This window comes from Artemia franciscana, chromosome 1 (assembly GCF_032884065.1).
Source record: "Artemia franciscana chromosome 1, ASM3288406v1, whole genome shotgun sequence".
Taxonomy (NCBI): Eukaryota; Metazoa; Arthropoda; class Branchiopoda; order Anostraca; family Artemiidae; genus Artemia; species Artemia franciscana.
Genome location: NC_088863.1, coordinates 7,510,652 through 7,529,457, shown reverse-complemented (window position 1 = coordinate 7,529,457; position 18,806 = coordinate 7,510,652). Strand labels below are relative to the sequence as shown.

The 18,806-nt window shown below is 33.8% G+C and overlaps 1 protein-coding gene across 3 annotated transcripts in view; it reads left to right on the top strand.

Annotated features, from left to right (window-relative positions):
• The window catches only part of LOC136024995 (tetratricopeptide repeat protein 39B-like), a 139,130-nt gene extending 122,727 nt beyond the window's left edge, over positions 1-16,403 (top strand). For all 3 annotated transcript variants that reach the window (XM_065700623.1, XM_065700630.1, XM_065700614.1), the window contains 5 exons: positions 872-1,035; positions 4,013-4,174; positions 8,282-8,514; positions 11,362-11,593; positions 16,129-16,403. In XM_065700623.1, the coding sequence (XP_065556695.1) occupies positions 872-1,035; positions 4,013-4,174; positions 8,282-8,514; positions 11,362-11,593; positions 16,129-16,225 (888 nt within the window). In that variant the 3' untranslated portion in view covers positions 16,226-16,403. The remainder of the gene's footprint in view (positions 1-871; positions 1,036-4,012; positions 4,175-8,281; positions 8,515-11,361; positions 11,594-16,128) is intronic.
• Positions 16,404-18,806: the final 2,403 nt, after the last annotated feature.

Here is an 18,806-nt window from a genome sequence, read left to right as displayed (position 1 = left end):
TCACAATTTATTGACTATTTTTTGATGGGGGCATAGGCAAGGAAAACCGTGTCACTAAAACATGTTTTTTCTTCAAATGTGCAAGTCAATCCGATCAAAGATTACTGTTCTAAAGGGATCAGTATGTCTTATCTTTTGTATTATTCATATATTGTTTTTCTTTATTAAGGCCGTGATTAAGTGAACTTGAAAACATCAAGGTTCAAAAATTGAAGTTAGGGTAGCCTTCTGTTATCTCAGTTCTCTAGAGACCGTTGAGTGTCAAAAACCCTTCAAATAGCACTTATTCATTAATGGAAATAGCAGGTTAGTTATATCAGCTTGTGAATCTGGTCTCTAGGGGTATTATCGGCAATCTGGAACGATTTTTTCTGGCAAAAACTTGTAAAAATTTCAGATAACTGAAAATATTCCATGGCACTGGTCGAAAACAGGAAAATACATCGAAAAACGGTTGCAATCATCTTACAGGTTATTGTCTTCTGCTCATGATAGCACTGATTTTGTTCTAAAAGTAATATCCTTCATAGAGTACATTTGTGAAAAAGAGCTAGACATTTTCTAAGATTTCTAAGCAATTAGAAGAAATAGAGCAAAATCCTGGCAAACATTTTGTAGTATCTTCAAGAAGCTACGGCGTGATACTAAAAGCGGTATCTTCCGCCAATGAATACTTGAGTACTTTTTAAATATAAATTTTCAGTTTTAACATGGGATTTTCGAGTTCCATCAGTTCACTTAATCACGGCCTTAAAAGTAATTAACGTTTGATAGACCTTACTTTACCAGTTACGCAAATATTTTTACACTTTGCCAGCAGATGCTTAATAGCCCTAACGAAAAAAATAAACAACAATCTTTCTTCTTTTAGCTATATCCAGACGGTGTTTGGTTCCTATTTTTTAAGGGTCGTTTAGAGTTTGTTAAGTGCAATATTGATGAGGCTATTCGCTGGTACACCATGTCTTGGAAATCTCAAAACATTTGGCCTCAATTTCATCACATATGCTATTGGGAATTGACTTGGTCTCACTGGTAACTATCTATTATATGTTATTTTATGATATTATTTTTCCGTTACCTGTAATGGTTTTGGTCTCTTGAGAGTCTTTCTTTATGTTATGTTATCAATTTACTTTATACCTCTGTGTTTTGTTTTATATTTATTTTCATTTTTTGTGCTTTATTTTAAATTTTATTTTGTAGATCTGTGTTTTATTTTATCTCAATGGGGGAATTATGTAGCACTATATCTGTGGAAAAATTCGGTAAATTTTGAGATTAAAAGGGTTAAAAAACCTGAAGCCCCACTCCCCTTTCCTTAATATGCCTGCTAATATCTTTCCTTCATGAAAAATTCTCTTCCCCCATGAAAAATTCCTCCGTGGAAGTATCTTCCCACGTAGCCCCCTCCCATCAATCCCCCCTGAAAACGTCTGTATACTTCCCAAATAACCAATACTATATGTAACTAATGGCCAAAGTTCATAACTCGCAGCTTTTCCCCCGGGTGTATAAATTTTGTTTGTTTTTATTAATGTGTTTTATTTTTACTGCTGATGATGGACACTGTATATGTGTTCGAAATATCCAGTTAAAAAATTTTATATTTATTTCACTGTCAATTAAAAGGTTTCATCCCTGTTTTAAACTGTTATATTTTCGTGTATGTTAACAATAGGCAACTTGCATAACTTACAGCCCATGCATCAGCAGCTAACCTGGAGGCATAGTCACTTAACCTTTGAACTGTTTTAAATAACTTGGTCATCTCAACGCTATCGATCAGATGTATTTGGGAAAAAAGAGGGTGGGGGGTGGAAGCCCTTCGATCACTTTTATCTTTTAAAAAGTGCACTGGAACGTTTTTATTTCCAATCGAATGAGCCACCTCCCTTTAAGTAAAAAATAAAAACCCTATATGTTAACATTGAGCAACTAGCTTAACTTACAGTCCTTGCTCCAGGAGCTGCTGGTGGGATTGATAACCCCAGAGGAATGGTTATTTGATCTTTAGACTATTTTAAACAAATATTATTTTTTTTATTTTGATCGGATGAATTTCTGGGGGGGATGGCAGTTAAGAGAGAGAGAAAGGTTGGTTGTCCTCTGATTTTGAAATTTTAATTTCCAATCGAATGAGCCTTTTCCAAGGTTCGTACGACCATCCCTTCTATAAAAACCTTAAATTTTAACAATGGGTAAGTTGCAATAACCTACAGCCCTTGCCCCGAGGACTGTGCGGGTTTTCCTTAATCACGTTTGTTAATCATGTTTTATATTCGATTGTAAATTGAAAGTTTTAATGACCTTTTTAAAAGTCAAAAGTGACTGGAGTGCAACCACCCCCTGGGGAAAACACCTTTTGTGGAAAATATGTCCGGGAATGACAACCTCGCAGAAACCCCCCTGGATACTACCTCCCCGTGAATGATATCCCCCCGAAAAATGCCCCTTGTGGTCGGTTGGTTGGTATCCAATCTCTTTCGACTTATAAAAAAAAGTCTAGAACTGCTCGGTTGTTATAAAACAGATTCTACCTCCATCCTCCTCTCCCTTAGACCTACTTTTGCATTTATCCGAAGGCTCAATGAGAGCTGAGATGTTTTGGCATTAAAATGCACCCTTTGAGTTATCACATTTTTGAAGGGGGTGGGGCAAAACTTGCATATAAATTCTCTTTTCTACTTTCCTTAGCACTTCTCAATTAAACTGAACCATATCATAACTCAAATAAAATATTTTAAATTTGGAAAACCATATTTTGCACGTGGGGTACTTTCCAGGGGAGGATTTGTCCATGGGAGAGGGGGGAAAAATGCCTAGACCCGTAGACAGTGACAGGGCGAAGGGAACCCCCATTATCATACATAAAAAAAAGAAATGAATCTGGCTTTAAGTGTTTGTGACCTCCGATTTTCTTTGTTTTTGTGACAACATAATAGGGCTTTTTATTTATCACCTTGACAGTCATTTATATCATGACTTTAAAAAGCAAACAATTCTAACAAGGTTAAACGTGTAAAAATTCTAACTTGTGTTATACTCAATGTAAGTGCAGTGGTTGAGTTGCACGAAAGTTCAATTATACGAGGGCTCAGTTTCACGGTGGTTTAGTTGCATGGTGGTACAGTTGCACGGTGGTTCAGTTGCGCGGTTGGTCGGTTGCACGGTGGTCCAGTTACACTGAGATATGCAAGTTGTCTTCCAAGGGTATTGTGTAATCATCGTCCTAGGTGCTTGTTTGAACGATCGTATATAAAATGAAGCTCTTCGAAAAATGGAGCTCAACCTCTCCCTTTATAGCTATAGTGACAGAAAGACTTAGATGTTTAGGTTATGTCTTACGCACGAAGAGTGATAAATGGTCAGAAAATAGAGCTTTTTTGCAATCCATGTGGGATCAAGCGAAAAGTAAAGCGCTTCGATTGGGGGGGGGGGTATAAGAAAAATTTAAGAGAATTAAAGGGATTAAAGAATTAATCACTTAACATAGTATGTATGTATATATTTATTTCCCATCAAAAGAAACAGATGGAGTATAAGATAAAAAAGCGAAAACACACTACAAATGAATACACAAACACAAGAAAAATAAAGAACAAATGGATATCTAACTACAAAAAACAAAAACTATTGCCTCAAAATAATTGCTCAAGGATGAGTAACAATATTAAAATTATATCTGGCGATCTGGTCTATGATTGCTTCATTAGGGTCGAAAATCCCATACTGACTTGTCACAATACGTTACTTGTCCATGGTGGAAGTCGTAAGAGGTGCTTTGCATATTTATAATATGTAGACTGCAATTCTTTCTTATCTTCCTTTTGGAATATCCTCCAAAAGGGCCTTAAATACAGATAATGGTTTAGAAGAAGCATGTGTTGGGTAAGAAGATAATAGTGAGGTTGAGAAGAAGCATGCGAAGCTATGGGGGCATCAGGTGACTTGGTACTAGAGAGAGTTATCAGTAGTATTATTAATTGACAAATTTTTTCTGTCATTTTAGCTTCAAACAAGAATGGCGAACTGCCGTGGAATTTATGAGCAAACTTGTACTGGAAAGCAAATGGTCAAAATGTATCTACGCTTACATGAAATGTGCCTTTTTACTGATGCTAGGTGACAGAATGACATCCAGGGAGAGGGACGAGGTTAACGCTTTGATGCGGTAACATTTCTGGTTTTTTTTTTCAATTTTAACTTTAAATTATTTTCTATTTCTTCAGTAACTATATTGCACGGGCTTGTGTTTTCAATATATTATTTTGTGGTGCAAGAGGGGGGGGGGGGATAAATTGTAAAAATGGCAAAGAGAAGGCAGCTTTCTGTGAAAATTTAAAAATAACAATTTTTTTCAAATGAAAGTAAAGAGCAAAAACTTGATATAAAACTTGTTAAAAAAATTCCATAAAACTTGAAACGATTAAAAATAATGATGAGGAAAGAAGGGCTCCCCGACCCCTTTTTTTCGCCGCCATTTTTTAAGCTGAAGTTTTACTGGTGTTATACAAGCAACATAAGGTAAACAACGGAAAATTATTCTGTCAGTGAAACTTAAATGAAACTAAATGAATATTTTGGCGTGAACAGTGGTATTATATATATATATATATATATATATAATGAAAAGAGAAATCATCAGTGCGACAGCACAAACACATAAAAAAAAGAAGAAGGAGAAAAGGAAGACTGTTTTCCTACATTAGTGATTAATATAGATCAGCACTTGAATGAGGCCTTAACCCTACTCATCCATGCAATCACATAGGTGAAACAGCATAGCCATACACAATCAACCATAAAGAATAATCTAGGGACAGGCAGTCGTGTCGTCAGTAAGTATAAGTCGTCATTTACCAAACATAAAAAAAAGACAAATAATTCAGAGGCAACAACCCAACACAAGGGCTCATCAGGAGAATACACAGTTGCCTATAGAGTTTCGGCACTAATTCATGAAAATTAAAAGTAACAATAAAACAGTCCCAACATCATTACTTAGAGCTTCTAGTTTCTAGTTTACGACTCAAGTTTAGTCCTGGCTGAACGTGCTTTAAGTAACGATGTTTTGACTGTTTAACTGTTTGTTTTAGTTTTAATTTTCACGAATTTCACTTTTAAGATTAATTATGCATTTATTTATTTGTTTTGCCAAATATGACTGTTTGAGCCGAAATATTCATTTAGTTTCGTCTAGATTTCACTGTCCACCACGGATTTTTCGGTTTTTTACCTTTTGTTGCTTGCGTAATAAAAAGGCAGTGTAGTCTCGGTCGTTATTGAATTGAATTGAATTTATTTATAACCCGTTATAATACACATGAAAACGGAGTATAATGTGAATAAAAGAAAAGAGGAAAAAGAAAATGACCTAAAAAACTAAACAACACTTCACCTTACTTAAAAACAATTAAAACATACAAAAGCACAACATTCATTGAATCAAAATAGCGCTCCATTGGTGCCGACCAATTCTAATATTATAAGCTTCTATGCTTTTTCTGATAGAAGCATTCGGGTCTATGATGCCGTATCTTCTAATGACCCAGGAGTTGCTTGACCATGGTGGAAGGACAAGCAGGTATTTGGCATACCGGAAATAGATTCGCCTAAGCTCCCTCATCTCGGTTATCGTAAACGTACGCCAAAAAGGTGCAAGGTATAGTAAACTCTGGAGTGCAGAAGCGTTGTAAAGTTTCGCCAGCAATTTGCGGTTGAGTTGAAGTTTGTTTGCTACCAAGCTTCCGTATGCAGTTGCTGTTCGACGTTGGAAATGAAGGATCAAGAGCCTTCTAGTTGCTTTAAGAGTGTCACCGATAGGAAGCCCTAAATATTCCATTTGTGATTTTGGGGAAACTGGCGCGCCGTCAAGATTAATAGTAAATCCTGCTCCAGTTTCACCCCAGTTGAGCAGAGCCACGTCTGATTTTTTTCTATTGAATGTAAGGTTAATCTTAGCATATTCTTTGCTTAAAATAGCAAAATTTCTTTCGAATGACTGTGCTGTTCGACTGGGGTTAAAAATATCATCTGCATAAGCGATAAGTGACACATCAATCCCTTTTAAAACCCGCGAAGGAACTGCGCTGTATTGGGCGTTCAGGATACAGTTATTGAAGGCTACTGGAGAGGTAAGAGCACCCTGTCTAACGCCTCGACGGACTGGAATAAAGAAAAGTGTTATGGTCCCATCAGGTAGCCTGATTACAACAGCAAGATGGTTATACATTTCATACAAAGCACGAATGGCAGACGTGTCAACTCCCCGTTTATATAGCTCAAGGAGAATTTGTGCTTGAGTCAGAGAGTCGAAAGCATGGCTTACATCATGACTCCCTAGGACGAGCGAATCACCAGACTTATCAACACCTATAAGTATTGAGGATAATGCAGTAAGCGCGTGGGCACACCCTAGGCCTTTTTGGAAGCCAAACTGATATGGCGGCATGTAGCATTTATCTGTAGGTTCTGGCATTACGACTGTTTCAAAAATCTTGCAGAAATTTGTAGCAACTGTAATAGGGCGATATGAAGAACACTCATTCAGCGATTTATTCTTTTTTGGAACAGGAGTAAGACGACCAGAAGAGAACGAGGTCGGAACTATTCCCGTTGTCAACACCATTTGGAGCATGAGATCAAGGAGACAAAATAGTAGGGGACTTCCAAGAAGAATGTGTTTAGCACAAATATTATCTGTACCCCTCGAAAAACGTTTCTTAATTTTTTGCGCGGAATTCCTAATATCAGACAGTGAAACAATAAACGTGGGTGCAGTCTTTTTCGAAAGTATCCGATTGAGATCACATTTAAGGGGATATTCTACTTTGAAATCAGGTTCTGAAAACTCTTTCAAAAAATGCTGTTGCCAGGCCTCAGCAGAGATATGAGCTGACGGAGCATTTCTTTCACTCTGGTTGCGGGTCAAACTTTTCCACAGAAGCGTCAGATTACTCATTATCTTTTCTGATTTTGTTTTACTAGTGCTTTGCAGAAAGTATTTTGAGCTGAGAAAGTATTTTGAAAGTCACGGTGGCTGAGTTATAATTTTGAGTATTGCTTTTTTGCGATTGACTTTCAAAATGTTTGAACTAAAAATAGAGAGAAGGCTTTGACACTTTAACATAAATTTGTATTTATTTATTGTACTGTTCTGTTGATATTCATATTATATTGTATTTATATAATATGATATTACTATTTTATTTATTATATTGTTAAATTAATATCTATATAGTATTGTGTTTATAAATTCATGTTCATTATTTTATTTAATATATCAAATTATTTATTATATTCTTATTCGTTATTTAATTTATTTTATTAGAATTCAAAAGTACTTATGCCACTGACAGTGCTGCGTTGCCAAGCAGACCTAGGAGAATTCTAAACGAGTTTAATTTTAACTCAATACCATTCGGAGGTCAATCAAAAGTCGAGATTTATTTGATCCTAACTAAATTTCTTAAAAACAAGTCAATTCAATTCTTTCTATATATATTTTTGCTGATTCTAAGTTGTTTAAGGCTAAGTTGGTGCGTATAAGATAGACTAGCAAAAGAAAAGTAAACAATTGCTTTATATTGCGCAAAATGTGAAAGACCCACTTTTGCAAAAAGACAGAATATGTATATATGTTTACATTTTTTAAACCAGTATAAGCTGTGCATCCTAACCTATTTTATAGCAAATAAAAAATAGTCTAGACACATAAGAATCGGTCGACAGAACTAAAATTTAATGTTGATATTATATATCTATTGTGCTGAAGAAGTTCTTTTTACCTTTGGCCAAATGTACGCCAAAATCGAATTAAAAAGAAGAATAAAACTGTTACTAACTTTAGGATTTTGCTTGACAACCTATTTTCTTGCTACCCTTGTACCAGTGGCTTCAGTTGGAGAGGGGAAAGGCATTTCCTCCTCTAGATGTTTTACTTCCACGAAACACAGATGGCGCTATTTCGCTTTCCCTTTTGACATTGGCTTAAGTAGTAATGTAATTGGCTTATGAAAACACGTCATAGACACTAACTAATGAAATTAAAACCCTTCATAGACATACACTAATGGAGTGAAAGCACACTTATTTTCAATGGAATGTAGGAAAGTAATCTTTTTTTTCTTCTACCGAACTTGCACTTTCCACTGATCCTTGATCTGTAACTATAAAGGGGCCACAAATTGCTCTTTACTGTGTGTATACTAATATCTTGCACCACCGACTTGTTTGGGTTTTTTGTCTCGTTAATATTATTAAGAAACTTTTTTAATAGAGAACTTCCTCAATGGAAGCAGAGAATTGCTGGAAAGTCATTACCTATGGAAAAGTTTTCAGTGAAGAAAAGTGCCCGTTTTATTAATCAGAAAAACAGCCTTTGTCTACCTGGACTAGAAATGATCTTGGTGTGGAACGGTATTCGCATATTAGGAAAAGATTGGAACTGTATTGAAGGAATGTACAGAATTGCTGATGTAGAAGCTACGGAAATCCAAAATCAACGTCAAGGTAAGCTATATGCTCAGAGGAGCCGGAGAGTTTCCTTCTAACTCTTTATTGAATTTTATCCTAATGCCTGTCAATTAATTCATAATTATTCAAAGTTGCAAAGTCATAAATTTTATTTATATGAATTAAAATCAAGTTGCCATGGCAAATTGTAGAAAAAGGGCCAATATAGTCTCAGCTAGTCTCAGCGAGAGGCTAAGCTTGCATAAACCTTTTTGAGGATTGTATACAAATGAGGTCATTTTCACTTGTTCATAGATAGTCTATCATCCATCTGTGACAAGCAATCAGAAAAATAATGAATGAGATCTTTTATATTATGAATAATGCAAATCATGTTAACAATAAATTTGGCTTATATGTAATGAATATTATAAGCGTCTATCTAAATTTAATAGATAATATTTTGTAACAAACAAATACGCAAATACTTTGGATAAGTGAATAAAGAAATATAAGTAAACTTAATTAAAAGATGAGTCGGTAAAATATATAAGTAGGCAAAACAGACAAATAAATAAAAACGTAAAATAAAAAACAAATAAGGAGGTAAAGTAAATGAATTAGAAATAAATATCAGTAGAGTTCATAAGTAAATAAATATAAGTAATTTGAGAAATGTTGAATTTGTCTGGAAAGGATCTTTTTTTTTTTTTTTTTTTTTTTTTTTTTTTTTTTTTTTTTTTTTTTTTTTTTTTTTTTTTTTTTTTTTATAATATTCTAGATTCTTCCTTCCTTTAATAGTAGAATCTAGTAATATCTTTTTTTTTATTTCTATCTTTAAAAAATCAACTATAGATAAGACACTTCACTCTTTACTAACTTACCTTGTCCGTCTTCAATTGTTCTGTCGGTGATATTTTGGGTTTAGGCTGTTTGTCCTTGGAGAAGTACAGTCATATCCTCAGTTAAGTGGATGTCTGTTGTAGCATCACTAAAGAAAGCTGTTTTTCCCTTTTGAATTCCTCTTTTAAACATAAAAGAGACTATTTTATTTAGTTTTCTTTTTTTGAAATTTTTACCACATTCTAATAAACAATGTAAACGGAGTTGATTTAAGCTGGGATAAAACTTTGTTTTCACTTCAGCTGTCAGATATTAGAGAGCGCGATCCAAAAGTATCTTCAACAGAAAGAATGTTTTAGCCGCCTAATAAACAAGTCTGTTCTTTATTTTTGAGTTCCTCTTTTCCAAACAAAAAGGGTTTTGGGTATGAGAAATTATGTTTATCTTAAGATTTTAATCGGGACTGATAGACGACTGCTAGCAGTTTCTGAGATCTCACCTATTGATATAGCAAGCCAGTAAAAGCCTAGGGGAATTTAGAAGCTATTGAGATCAAGCCAAAATTTTGTATTTTAAACATTTTAGCCCCAATGTACGCGTTATGAATATCCCCTAACTCGTAAGATCACAGGCATCTTTCCTTAGAGTAAAGATTTATACTCAAAAATATAAATTAGTGGTAGTTAATAAGACTCTTGGTGAAGTTGGTAAAACCAAGACAATTTAGAGCACTAGATTGTTTTAAGAAACTGATTTGACCAAGTCCATTGTGAAATACAGCAAAAGAATGCCTGTGCTCATTCAATGGTGCATATAAGGGAGGGAAGGGGTAAATTTGCACCCAAGAATAGTTTCTGATGTGGTGTCATCTAGATGACCTTTCTTTTGTCTTTGGGGTGCTCGTCAAGGAGGAGAGGTCGGGATGTGTGTAAAAACTGCATTGCCTCCTGGTGCTAAAAGACCTTTCTTTGCCTGTTTTTTCAAGAACATTAAACGCCAGGAAATTATGGACATTTCTTTTTCTGGTAAAACTAAAACAAACAGTGATATCTTTTATCACAGCTTTTTGTTTTTGGACTTGTTCAAGTTGGCCTTTGAAAGGTTCACATAGTGCTTTTAAATTAAACGTGAACAAGAAATGTATTGTTTGTATTGCATGTGTGAATTTTGTAATGTCTGTGTTTAAAATGTATTGTTTGTTTGTATTCAGTGTTTTTTAGCCGCTTTCTGACAGTTTTGGTGTCCCTCGCTTATAGTAATCTATGATTTATTATCAATTATAAATATATATAATGTATATTTATGAAGCAAAGAAAATGGGGAACTAATAGCAGAATATACTAAAATTAGTCTGTAAAAAAAAAAATAATAATAAATAAATAAAAATAAAAAATATATAAAATAAAAAGCCCCCTCTAGTGTTACCTACCAAATAATAAAGGTATTAGTTTGCTGGATTTTGTTTTGTTATTTTTGTTTTGCAGCTGTGCAATAAGTAATAAGTTCTTTTTTTCTTTTTTTTTTCAAGGAAAATTAGTCTTTTTTTTCAATTTTTTCTGTTTTTTCTTATATCGAATATTTTTCTTATATCATGGTATTTTATTTCATCTGTATGACATTCGGTAATGCTTACATTCTCTTAGTTCTATTTCTACCTAGTCCTCTCTGGTTTACAATCAATAAAGTTGGTTTACGAAACATGGAATTTGCTATGCTCTAAAAAAATTCCAGGTTAAATCCCAAATGAAAATTTTTAGACCTCTAATTAAATCTAAATTAAAAACAAGTCTTTTTAGTATTATTATAATTGTCTTCTATGTTACGCTGCAACATCAGTGGTGCTATTAGCATTTAATTATTTAGTTATTTATTAATTTTAATTATTTTTAATTAATTATATTTAAAAATTATTTTTAGTTAATTATTTAATTATTTATTATTTAGTTCATATTATTTAATTCATATAGTCAAAGATTCCTCTCTTGTCATTTCTGTATACTTTTTGCTTATATATAATATATATCGATGTATAAATTGTAATATGTATAAAACATGTTTCAGGTGACAAATTTTATCATGACAACCTTGCTTTGGCCCTTCTTTTGAAAGGCACTTGTTTACGTCACATGAAGAGTCCACTTCAAGCTGAAGACACCTTAATTGATTGTATTGATCTCGAATCCAAAATCATTGAAGATACTTATATCATTCCATATGCCATGGTAGAACTAGGCCTCATGTTTATTGAGCATGGGAAGAGAGACCAGGGCAAAGTCCTATTAGAGAAGGCTAGGTAAGGAACTTGTATTTCAAAATTTCTCCGTTTCATGGTTGTATTATTCATATTCTGCATATTCTATTTACGCCACATTGAAATAATAATATACCATATCAATAATATAAAATTGTTATTCGTTGTCTCTTAATAAACTAAGTTTGTTCTAAATAAATTTTTTAATACTAAAAATATTTGGGTTTGCATTTTTTACCAATGAAAGGGAGGCACCGTATGAATAAAAATATTTAAAAGAGCTGCTTAAACCACTGTTGTAAAATGTAATCAAATTTTATTTCTTTTAGTAAGGACAAGCCTACAGAATGAAAAGAAAATGCGAAGCTTTTTTATTGGAGAGGAAGGGATACTGCATTCAGAAAATGAGACGTTATAGATACATTAGTAGTTGGATGGATATATCACGTCTTGTTGGAATCTATTTGAAGATCACAGATGGGTTTTGTGACCTAGGAAATTTAAGTTAGCATAATAATCGAGAATCTTGAAAAACAATCCAAAATAATACATAAATTTTAAGAAAAGGACAAAAGTATGAGAGTATCGAATAAACCAGAGAAAAAAAAGGGTTTAGAGAATGAATGAAGTTGTGTGAAATAATAGAAATGTCGCACCGTGTTTGAACTAGCGTTATGCTGGATTTTCAATCTCTATAATTGGAGCAATGTGGCCTAGCCTATATTTGCTCCACCAATTACAATTGTTTGGAAACCTATGTTGATGGGAGGGAGCTAAGATTTGAAATTTGGGAAAGTTCAAATATGATTTCGGACTAAAAAATTGAAAAAATGGGTGAATTGTAAAGGAAAAACTTGTAATTATAAAAACGATGCTTAACCCGATTTGTAGCCATTTTTTTTTTAGTTTCTTAAATGATTTAAGAATAGCCAATCAAAAAAAGTTTTTTTGCCCTTTTTGGGTCCTCTTTTGGGGGATGATGCCTCTGATGTATTTGATTTTCAGTTTAGGTTTCCATTAATCCCTAGATGTAGGTTTCCATTGGACCGCAGACTTTAGTTTCCCATTGTCAAACTGATCAGGCAGCAAGGAATTGGCTCATTTCCTTGTCCCTTACTATCCACTTCCTTTCAAACAAAGTGTGTGGTTGCCTTAGACCAGGCAATGATCCTTTTAATTTTTAGGCTAATCAGAAAGAATTCATGGTTCTCTTTTGGGTTCCAATATCGAGGGGTACCTATGCCCCCGAGTAAAAAAAAAGAAATCTATGCAATAGGATATACAAGGCCCAGGGGCATACGCAATTGCGTGTCATTGAGCGTACTTCAACCCTTTGAAGAAAAAGTTAGTTGTCCTGTTTTCGGGTCTCGTGCTCAAATGGGCCAGTATTTTTATTCGGGGGGAAGGCATCCTATTTTTTGGGGGTGCCCTTATCCTCCAGAAAATTTTTTGGTATATCAGGGTCTTCTTTGCCATATGACTTGCTGGTACAAAATTCAAATTGATCAGGGACATTGACCAGGGATTTTTTCAATTTCGGATCACTTTCAACTCTGAAAAAGGAGACTTGAACTCTCAATTTCCAATCGAGTTAGTCCTTTCTGAAGTTTCCGTGACAAAGCTAAGTTTCTGTGACTAAGTCTTAAGACTTCTGTGACTAAGTCTTAAGTCTTCTTCCACTCAAAGTGGACGGGGAAACATAAACACATTGAATGTGCTTGGCTCATTACTAAGGCTCTAATTGAAGTAACTGCCATTAATTTTGCTGTGAAAGCACTTTGAAATCTGGGTTTGTTTAATTGGTCAAAGTTGGTTTGGAGCTGAGTTCCCGAAAATCTAAAAATTAAATTTTGCTATTAAAACTAGCTTAATGGAAAAAATAAGCTTGATTAGGATTTTAGTTATCCAAGCCAGCCCCATCCTGGTGAAAGCGAGTATAGTACGCCAGGAATTTCATGGTGGAACTATGCCAGGTGGTGGCACACGTGGTGATTGAATATGTACGCCAAGTAGAGGAAAGTTGTTGATCCCTCTGATTGATTGACAAGATAACCTTCCGTTTCAGTGAAAATCCTATTTGTGGTAGTTCCAAGGTTTTTGTTATACGATTCCAAGGTTTAATCTTTGATAGGTTGCATAAGACGAAAGAAGTAATAGCCTATTAAAATGGAACTCGAACCTCGATGCTACAAATAAGAGTTCTGAGGGTTTGTAGAAGAATTGATTCAATTAGATCGAATGTGGCTGGATATGAGAACATTTCCCCTATCTTGCAAGGAATATTGCAACATGGATTTGCTCATAGTCATTTTCTTTCTTCGTATTATTTATTCTCTTTTTCTTCTTCGCATTATCATTCTCGTTTTTTTTTCTTCGTATTGATTATTTTTTATTTGTCTTCGGATCTTTTTTTTTTTGTGTGAAATGCAGGATGAGTTTAATCTTCTGTGTTATGTTATTTTTTCAACAAAAGTTAATTGCTGCTTCATAGTTCTAGCTCACAAATTGAAATTGTCCAGTTCCTAATAATTAATTCTATTATATCATTCCGTAATTAATTTACGAGCCTCAATAAACTTAATCATGGCTCGTACACTTTTGTTTAATTTTGTATTCAGGGCGTTTGAACTAGATGTACCAAAGGAAAAACTGAAAAACTTTTAAATTTGCTACTTGTTTTCTTAAGTTGCTAGAGGTGACGGTAATAGGTTTGAATAGGGCTATAGTTGAATGGGCTAAATATAAATTTATAGTACTAGAGTTGACATTAGTCCCAGTTGTAATTGTTCGAATAGTTTATGAGCAGCAGAGACAAGAGAGGTGGACGGTATTTTATTCCAGCTTCCCTTTTATCGTTTGCCTATCAAACTACAAAGGGTGCAGCCAGGGATCTCGTCTTTTCTTCAGCATCCATTCGAATTTTAGAGACCTAGGGGGTGCTTCTTCATAACATCCATGTGAAACGTTTTCTTTTTGCGATTTTTAGACGTTTATGTTAAGAATGTATATATTAACTTGCTGATCAAACCACAAAGGGTGCAGCCAAGGATCTCGTCTTTTCTTCAACATTCATTCAAATTTTAGAGACCTTGGATGTGCTTCTTCATACCATCCTTGTGAAACGTTTTCTTTTCACGATTTTTAGACCTTTATATCAATAATGTACATATTAACTTGCATATCAAACTACAAAGGATGCAGCCAGGGATCTCGTATTTTTTTCAACATCCATTCGAATTTTAGAGACCTAGGGGGTGCTTCTTCATACTATCCTTGTGAAACGTTTTCTTTTTACGATTTTTAGATGTTTATATTAATAATGTTCATATTAACTTTGCAAATCAAACTACAAGGGATGCAGCCAGGGATCTCATCTTTTCTTCAACATCCATTCGAATTTTAGAGACCTAGGGGGTGCTTCTTCATACCATCCTTTTGAAACGTTTTCTTTTTGTGATTTTTAGACGTTTATGTTAAGAATGTATATATTAACTTGCCGATCAAACCACAAAGGGTGCAGCCAGGGTACTCGTCTTTTCTTCAACATCCATTCAAATTTTAGAGACCTTGGATGTGCTTCTTCATACCATCCTTGTGAAACGTTTTCTTTTTACGATTCTTAGACGTTTATATTAATAATGTTCATATTAACTTGCAAATCAAACTACAATGGATGCAGCCAGGGATCTCAATTTTTCTTCAACATCCATTCGAATTTTAGAGACCTAGGGGGTGCTTCTTCATACCATCCTTTTGAAACGTTTTCTTTTTGTGATTTTTAGACGTTTATGTTAAGGATGTATATATATTAACTTGAAGATCAAACTACAGAGGGTGCAGCCAGGGATCTCGTCTTTTTTTCAACATCCATTCAAATTTTAGAAACCTTGGATGTGCTTCTTCATACCATCCTTGTGAAACGTTTTCTTTTTACGATTTTTAGACGTTTATATTAATAATGTACATATTAACTTGCATATAAAACTACAAAGGATGCAGCCAGGGATCTCGTCTTTTCTTCAACATCCATTCGAATTTTAGAAACCTTGGATGTGCTTCTTCATACCATCCTTGTGAAACGTTTTCTTATTACGATTTTAGATGTTTATATTAATAATGTCTATATTAACTTGCAGATCAAACTACAAAGATTACAGCCTGGAATCTCGACTTCACTTTAGGATCCACTTGACGTTTAATTAATTTTTTTTTAAATAAGGTTTTTGAAATGAAAGAAAGGAGCAACACTAAAACTTAGAACGGACAGATATTATTACGTATACGAAGGGGGTTGTCCCCTCCTCAACACCTCACTTTTTCTGCTAAAGTCAGAATTTTATCCCAATTCTTCAAGAATGACGCTTGAAACACGAGGTTCGTTTAATTAGAACAATAAGAAGCTTTTTTTATCGTTTGCATATTCAACCACAAAGGGTACAGCCAGGGATCTCGTCTTTTCTACAGCATCCATTCGAATTTTAGAGACCTAGGGGTGCTTCTTCATACTATCCTTGTGAAACGTTTTCTTTTTACGATTTTCAGACGTTTATATTAATAATGTCCATATTAACTTGCAGATCAAACTACAAAGGTTACAGCCTGGAATCTCGCCTTCACTTTAGGATCCACTCAACGTTTAATGACCTCAAAAATGCAGGCGACTTGCCGCAGTAGTCCTCTGATTTACATTACAAGATTTGTGAAACATATCCTCACATGATCTTCCTGACCAGTGTGGTTACTGCTATTCCACACTAATTCCTTCATGTATTTTTGTAGTTTTGAGTGTTAAGTTGTTGCGTTTTGTTAATTCGGTTCTATTTATTTATAGATTATATTTTGTGAACTTATAGACTTATTTCACATTATATCACTAGTGGAAGAAATAGTATAAAAAATATCGATTTATCTGTCTTTTGCGGTTAAAGTTGTTCTAATTGCCAATTTATTTTTTTTTGCTACTCTGGGTGTCAGAACTCTCTTTCAATTTAATGAGTTAATATAAAAATCGTTTTACTCGAAAATTTAATTTTAAGTCCTTTGTGTACCGTTAAAGATTATAAATCCATTTTGTTATATTTATAATGGCATTGATTCATCCTGATCCAATTGGATAAACAATTTTTAAATCCTCTTATTTTGCCATATCTATGTTACGCTGTTAAAATTTATCTACGCCTTCTTCTATGGGTTTTGATGATTTTTCGGCAACGTCTAGCGCTCAAAAAGCATAGCTATTAAAGGATAAAGGGCTAACAGAATAAAGGGCTCTATTAAGGGCTAACAGAATAAAGTAAACAAGGCAAAATTAGTTGACATAAATTGTTTATTCAATTAGATCATGATGAATCAATGCCTGTGAATTATATATTTTAACAAATAGATTTAGAATCAGTTAGTAAGTCTTAACCAATATTTTAACCTTTTTCTTTTGCCAAAAATAAGAGAAACAAGTTATCATCTTAAAGGGTTCATCAATGGTAAAAATTGAATTTCCAAGTCAACTAACCATTAAATTCGGAAGAAAAAAAAATAAAAACAAGAATTAGATAGTATGTTCACTTATTTCATAGCTTAGTAATAGAAATGTCTCAAAATTTACCAAAAAAACGTAGATTATTCAGTATTTTTATTCAGTATTGTTAAAGGATTTCTAACGGCCGTAGTCTATTTTTTCACTTTAGGCCTCAAAACAATTTTTTAAATCGGCGATTTTTTTTTTTAGTTCTTTGGTAAACAATGTCAAAAGTTACAAAATATTTACGAAAAATATTAAGGGTACTGAGAGGGAGAAACGAATTCTCCCTGAGTCGTGAGTTCTTTTTTCATACATTAAAAAGTAATATGCTAATTTTCCAAAAAAATATTTTATATATATATATATATATATATATATATATATATATATATATATCTATAAAAATAAGTTGTTTGTCTGTGTGTCTGTCGACTGACGTCATGTTTGTGTGTCGACTGACGTCATGTTTGTCGACTGACGTCATTATGAGGATTAAGCATTATTCCGTCATGAAGTTGTTTGTCGACTGACGTCATGTTTGTTGACTGACGAAATTACAGATCGGGACACAAACAACGACCGGGACACAGGGAATATAAATAACGACCGGGACACAGGGGGGGGGGGGGGCACCGGGACACAAATAACGAGTGGGACACCGGGACACAACTACAACGGGGACGCCGGGGGGCACAAAGGGGATATATATAAATGACGACGGGGACACAGGAAATGTTCGATTAGCAATCACCATCAACAAAGCTCAAGGGCAATCATTAGAATAATGAGGTATAGATCTGATTACGGATTGTTTTTCCCATGGACAATTATATGTTGCATGTTCAAGAGTCGGTAAACCTGACAATCTATTTATATGCACAGACAATGGGACAGCGAAGAATGTTGTATATTCGCAAGTTTTACGTAATCAAAAACATATAAATATCTATCTATATTCACAGGTGGGACACAGGGACACAACTACAATGGCGCGTAAGGACTTACGCGCGTGGGGGGCTTGGGGGGGGGAGCGCCCCCACCAACTAGGTGTTGGGGTGGCGCGAAGCGTCACCCCAACAGCTAGTATATATATATATATATATATATATATATATATATATATATATATATATATATATATATATATATATATATATATATATATATATATATATATATATATATATATATATATATATATATATATATATATATATATATATATATATATATATATATATATATATATATATATATATATAAAATTATTGCCCGTTTAATAATAAAAGGTTGAAATTCACTCAGTTCCCTATGTCTTCAATTAGTGAAGGTGTTTGGCTTCATCAGTAGCTATGGAAAAGTCAGGCAATATTTTGGAATGTCCTTTTCAGTTTCATCTTTAGGTTTGTTAAAAGCTAAAAGTTAGGTTCTAACAATCACGTTAAAATTTCAAGTATTAATTTTCGCGTATTAATTTAAATTAATTTAAGATTTAATTAATTTATTAAATTTAAGTATTTAATAAATTAATATTATTTTTCGCGGGGTTAAAAACAAATTCTAGCATGGTAACAAACCAGCCAAAAGATTGATTATTTGCAAAATATTGCCAGTCGTGTTATTGGGATTCATGTTATCGTATTATAGATACAAGATATGTGTTAATGATCGTGTTATGTCATGTTATAAATATAAAATTTACGGTAGCTTGTAGAGAAATTAAAATTTCTTCCAATG